General features: G+C 44.2%; 1 gene segment (V, D, J or C); it reads left to right on the forward strand.

Annotated features, from left to right (window-relative positions):
* The first annotated feature begins 4,928 nt into the window (after positions 1-4,928).
* LOC120720408 lies at positions 4,929-6,321 on the forward strand. The segment is given in 2 exon segments: positions 4,929-4,980; positions 5,088-6,321. Coding segments are annotated over 2 exon segments (375 nt in total).
* Positions 6,322-6,538: the final 217 nt, after the last annotated feature.

Genomic DNA, 6,538 nt, shown 5'->3' on the forward strand with positions numbered 1-6,538 from the left:
GGCAGTTAAACAACTCCTTGGTGGCAGAGCCCCTGGTGTTGATGAGGTCCGCCCCGAGTTCCTGAAGGCGCTGGACGTTGTAGGGCTGTCTTGGTTGACACGTCTCTGCAATGTTGCGTGGAGATCAGGGGCAGTGCCTGTGGACTGGCAGACCGGGGTGGTGGTCCCCATCTTTAAGAAGGGGGACCGGAGGGTGTGTTCCAACTACAGGGGGATCACACTCCTCAGCCTCCCTGGGAAAGTCTATGCCAGGGTGCTGGAGAGGAGAGTTCGTCCGCTAGTCGAACCTCGGATACAGGAGGAACAATGCGGTTTTCGTCCTGGTCGCGGAACACTGGACCAGCTCTTTATCCTCTCGAGGATACTTGAGGGTGCATGGGAGTTTGCCCAACCAGTCTACATGTGTTTTGTGGACCTGGAGAAGGCATTCGACCGTGTCCCTCGGGGTGTCCTGTGGGAGGTGTTGCGGGAGTATGGGGTGTCTGGCCCATTGCTACGGGCCATTCAATCCCTATACAACCGTTGCAAGAGCTTGGTTCGCATTGCCGGCAATAAGTCGGACTCGTTCCCGGTGGGTGATGGGCTCCGCCAGGGCTGCCCTTTGTCTCCGGTTCTGTTCATAATTTTTATGGACAGGATTTCTAGGCGCAGCCAAGTGGCGGAGGGCTTTCGCTTTGGTGGCCTCAGAATCTCATCTCTGATTTTTGCGGATGATGTGGTTCTGTTGGCTTCATCGGGTGAGGGCCTCCAGCTCGCACTGGAACGGTTCGCAGCCGAGTGTGACGCAGCGGGAATGAGGATCAGCACCTCCAAATCTGAGGCCATGGTTCTCAGCCGGAAAAGGGTGGAGTGCCCACTCCGGGTCGGGGATGAGTTCCTGCCCCAAGTGGAGGAGTTCAAGTATCTCGGGGTCTTGTTCGCGAGTGATGGGAGAAGGGAGCCGGAGATCGACAGACGGATTGGGGCTGCGGCTGCAGTAATGCGGACGCTGCACCGGTCAGTCGTGGTGAAGAGGGAGCTGAGTGTAAAAGCGAAGCTCTCAATTTACCGGTCGATCTACGTCCCTACCCTCACCTATGGCCACGAGCTGTGGGTAGTGACCGAAAGAACGAGATCGCGGATACAAGCGGCGGAAATGAGCTTTCTCCGAAGGGTGGCTGGCCTCTCCCTTAGAGATAGGGTGAGAAGTTCGGCCATCCGGGAGGGGCTCAGAGTAGAGCAGCTGCTGCTCCACATCGAAAGGAGCCAGCTGAGGTGGTTCGGGCATCTGGCAAGGATGCCCCCTGGGCGCCTCCTGGGTGAGGTGTTCCAGGCATGTCCCACCGGGAGGAGGCCCCGGGGCAGACCCAGGACACGCTGGAGAGACTATATCTCTCGGCTGGCCTGGGAACGCCTTGGTATTCCCCCGGACAAGCTGGAGGAGGTGGCTGGGGAGAGGGAGGTCTGGACCTCTTTGCTTAGGCTGCTACCCCCGCGACCCGACCTCGGATAAGCGGATGAAGATGGATGGATGGACAATCATCATCAGGTCAACCAAACTCCGTGTTGGAGTCGTCAGATGATTTCCATAGAGAGGCACTTTGCATCAGCAGCACCATGCTCCAGTGCTCTGGGAGAGTTTATAGTCCTGAGAGTTGAACACTGGATGACTGACAGCTGTCCTTCATCACAACAGAAGCCACAGAAATCCTCCTCATCAAAAACATGACTTTGATCTGCGTCCTCATCTGGACTCTCCTCTGCTGCTGCTTCACAGGTAAAGTCCAGAGAATCAAACTCCTCTCCTCTATCAACATCTGTCCCTCTGAAATGAAGCCCACAAAACCATGAAGCTGCTTTATGTTTTTGTCTCTGTATCCTCAGAGGACAGATCACAGTGACTCAGCCTGGAGCAGTGAGCTCTGCTGTGGGAGGAACTGTGAACATCAAGTGTACGACCAGTCAGGATGTTTATGTTTGGAGCATCTATCACAATTTAGCCTGGTACCAACAGAAAGATGGAGGAGTTCCTAAAATGCTCATTAAGTATGCTAGCACTCGAGCATCAGGGATTCCAGCTCGTTTTACAGGCAGTGGATCAAACTCTGACTTCACTCTGACCATCAGTGGAGTCCAGGCTGAAGATGCAGCAGTTTATTACTGTCAGAGTTTTCACTATCCTAACAATCAGGATGTGTTCACACAGTGAAAAACAGTCGTACAAAAACCTCCCTCAGTCAGACTGAACAGAAACTGAAGTGACTGCTGCAGCTGGAAGATACTGCAGAGACTGATACAGTTCACTGAGGACACACACACACACACACACACACACACACACACACACACACACACACACACACACACAAAGCTATAGTGAAACAATATTTCCAACATAATTACTGGATTGTCCCATTAGCAGCAGGTTCTCTAACTATTGCAAACAAGAGCTTAATAACATCTAAAACTAGACGGCGTTGTTTGAAATGTGGAAAGAAACTGTCATTTTAATAAGTCACTAACTTTAAGCTGATATTCATGTCTAAAGTTGCTTTAGTAGTTAAGTGATAAGACTGAGTTTGTGTACCTGGCCAAAAAATAAATATATATTTAGTGTAAGAATGAATAAGATTACAGACTTTGTTTTACAGACTCTTCACTTCATGGTGACTTGACTATATTATGACTCTTGTTATTTTACAGGAGATGAAAAAGTGTGTCTGTGTTTTGTCAGGCTCGTCAGTGATCATTGCTCATCTGCCTTCACACACATATGACCTTGAGTGAAATCCCCTTCTTAATCCAGAGGGTGATGTCAGCCCACCCTTTGCAACTATAACAGCTTCAACTCTCCTGGGAAGCCTTGCCACCAGGTTTAGGAGCAGGGCCGGCTGTAGGCTGGGGCAAGAGGGGGCCACACCCCTTTAAGCCAAGCGTTTAGAAGTTGAGAAAGAAAATAATAGATTGCCCACAAATTGAATATCGACAAGAGTTACTACAGTAAATTTCCCTGAAAAAGGCACAAATGAGATGATAGGTTTCACGTCTCGTTCGCTCTTTCACTCTGTGTCCTGTTTGTGCGCAGGCTCACAGCACTCGGCAGAGAACACCCACTCACCCTCCCCCCAGCTAAACATCTAATCACTGTTAGTATGTAAATAACCCGTGTCAGGTTTTTCAGTGGGCAGGGCAGAGCAAATGTGACCAGCTAATTTCTGTTGTCAAAATTATAATGACTGTAACTGATAGTGAATTATTTTAATGTTCTTCATTGTATCTGTTAGAAATATATAAATATTTAATTTTCCTTTAATTGAAGGACTTTTTTGTGAAACTTGGTGGAGCGGAAGTAATGTTGAGAATAGACTCGTTTTTTAGTGACACAAAGCGAGTAAAGCACAGGTGCACTGCGGGTGTTGCTGTGATGTTTCTACATGTAACTGCCTTTATTTAAATTAGCTCTCATGAGGACGATGCTGAACGATCCTGTTGGGAAACTTGGAATAAATCATCTAAACAAACAACTTGTCCACGTGGTGGCTGATGGGAGTAACAGTGACTCGTGAGATTATTAACAACTGAAAAATACATCTACATTTGTACAGTGAGTGGGGGACTAGGCCATTGTTCTTCTTACAGTTTCAGTCTGGTAGAGACGTGTTTCTTTCTCAATCCCACAAGCACCACTGTGAGCCTGTCTGCTGCACAGAGCCGACTCGAGGACCTGTGTCAGTAAGACCCAACACAAAGCCCCGCCCAGTTTTCAACTCTGCAACCAACAGTTTCCTCGTTTCATACAATGATGTAATCACAGCGATTTTAGTAAAGATTATTTACTTTTGTTACATAATAGAAAGAGGAATTTGCTGATCTTGGCCCACGAGAAAAAAATCCATAACAAATAACTTGGATATGGATAAATCTGTAAGAGTTTTTGGAAAGGGAAACAGGAGACTGTTGAATTAAGGAGAAAGGAGAGTTGAGCTGTACAGCTGCAAACAGAGTTGAGTTCCTTACAAAACAAATAAGCTTAAAACAAGAAGAAATCTGTTGAGTTCTACAAATTAATTTGAGAATTGTAGGAAAAGACATGAATTGTTTTTTCTAATAACTTGGCCTACCCTTTTTAGTTTTGGTAATATTGGCAGTAGTGAGAAGTGCTATTGTTGGGTTTGAATATTTTTAAAATAGGCCATCCAACTCAGGTAAATGTCATGTTTTTAGTTGTTAGAATCTGATTAGCAATATTTTATTTTACTTTTTGTTGTTTTAATTTTCACTTTTTAAGGCACGCAAACCCCCTGATGACGTTAAGGTGGCAATTCCTCAGGGGGGAAACTAAAAGTGCAATCAATTACATGACAAACACAGTTATCCAGAGCAGAAGACTCATCACTCTAGAGAACACGTCTACACTGCTCTAGAGTCTGAGCTGCAGAGGCTGATGCAGTTCACTGAGGACACACACACACACACACACACACACACAAAACACACACACACACACAACACACACACAACACACACACACACTATTAGATAAACATGTAGGAGTGTAACACAATCTGAACTTGCAGAGTTGAGAAAATCTAAAGTGCTGTACAATAATAATAACTCACATTTACATATTTTTCCCAATAGAAGGAAATATCTAAGGAATAATGATCAGTCAATTATTTGTCAATGATGGAATTTGAATCATTAAATTCTTATCAGTTCGCATCTTTAATTTTGAATCAACTTTTCAGGCAGTTTTTAGGATATCCTGATAATAACGAACTCCAGTAGTCCAGAGTCAGTCAGATGATTTCCATAGAGAGGCACTTTGCATCAGCAGCACCATGCTCCAGTGCTCTGGGAGAGTTTATAGTCCTGAGAGTTGAACACTGGATGACTGACAGCTGTCCTTCATCACAACAGAAGCCACAGAAATCCTCCTCATCAAAAACATGACTTTGATCTGCGTCCTCATCTGGACTCTCCTCTGCTGCTGCTTCACAGGTAAAGTCCAGAGAATCAAACTCCTCTCCTCTATCAACATCTGTCCCTCTGAAATGAAGCCCACAAAACCATGAAGCTGCTTTATGTTTTTGTCTCTGTGTCCTCAGAGTCCAGAGGACAGATCACAGTGACTCAGCCTGGAGCAGTGAGCTCTGCTGTGGGAGGATCTGTGAGCATCAAGTGTACGACCAGTCAGCGTGTAGATAGTGGGAACCGTTTAGCCTGGTACCAACAGAAAGATGGAGGAGTTCCTAAATTGCTCATTTACTATGCTAGCAGTCGAGTATCAGGGATTCCAGCTCGTTTTACAGGCAGTGGATCAAACTCTGACTTCACTCTGACCATCAGTGGAGTCCAGGCTGAAGATGCAGCAGTTTATTACTGTCAGAGTGTTCACTATATCAACAGTCAGTATGTGCTCACACAGTGAAAAACAGTCGTACAAAAACCTCCCTCAGTCAGACTGAACAGAAACTGAACTGACTGCTGCAGCTGGAAGATACTGCAGAGACTGATACAGTTCACTGAGGACACACACACACACACACACACACACACACACTGACAGATACTCGCTGTTATCTCTTAAACAACTACCATCATTTTCCACGTAGTAAGGAAAAGTTGAAGAAAGTCTAGAGAATCTCCTCTTGCTTAAAAAATGATGATAAAGAAAGCTGGGCCGTGTATTGAAAAAAGCTTAGCTATGACCTTTGAACTCAGCTTGAAAATATTGAAATATAGAGAACTGAAATATCTCATCAACTTGGCTTAAAAGAGTAAAATACAGTGTAAATATCATTGCTGATTAAAAAAAAGTAATTTTAAGAGTAAATGTAGCAACTCCTTTCATTTTATTTTTATTAATCTTTGTTTTATAATGTCAGAAACAAGCTTATATTATAAAAACATTACATTATAAAAGAAAAGTTTCTATTTAAAAAGCTTATATTTTATGATTTCAAAATGTTTGTATGCAGTGCCACTAATACTCTTGATAAATAAACATTTTGAATATCTTGTAAGTTATTAAACATTCCCAGAAAACAACTTAATACAGCACAATTCAGTATAGATACAAGTATGGTATTGTCTTGATTATTATTTGCTCAGTGCTGTGATGAACAAGTTAATCCATTAACAGGTACAGAACAAAGTTACGGTGCACAGACGCTCTGCTTCCATAAAATGACCTTCTGTTGTGATTTCATAGCAGCTCTGATCTCCTTTAAAACACACGAGTTAAACATGGACACTTGCACATTACACTGACTGAGTTATCAGACTGCAAAATGTTACAGAATCTGACATTTTGTTATTGAACTCATCAACACCAATGGAAAAAAAAATTGAATTAAACAAGCGAAAACACATACGGCATCTATTAAACAGCATGGCTTCATAGTAAAAGTGTACAGGTGGTGCACTGGCCTACCTGCAGTCCAGCCCTTTCTTTCTCAACAGTTCTTAGACTTTAATAGACTGTTGTTAAAGGAACAGGTTATACTACACAGTGCTGAACATGGCCCAGTCCCAGTTGTTGTTTAGATGAGGTTTC

This window comes from Simochromis diagramma, unplaced genomic scaffold (assembly GCF_900408965.1).
Source record: "Simochromis diagramma unplaced genomic scaffold, fSimDia1.1 OVJJ01000222.1, whole genome shotgun sequence".
In the NCBI taxonomy this organism is placed as follows: domain Eukaryota; kingdom Metazoa; phylum Chordata; class Actinopteri; order Cichliformes; family Cichlidae; genus Simochromis; species Simochromis diagramma.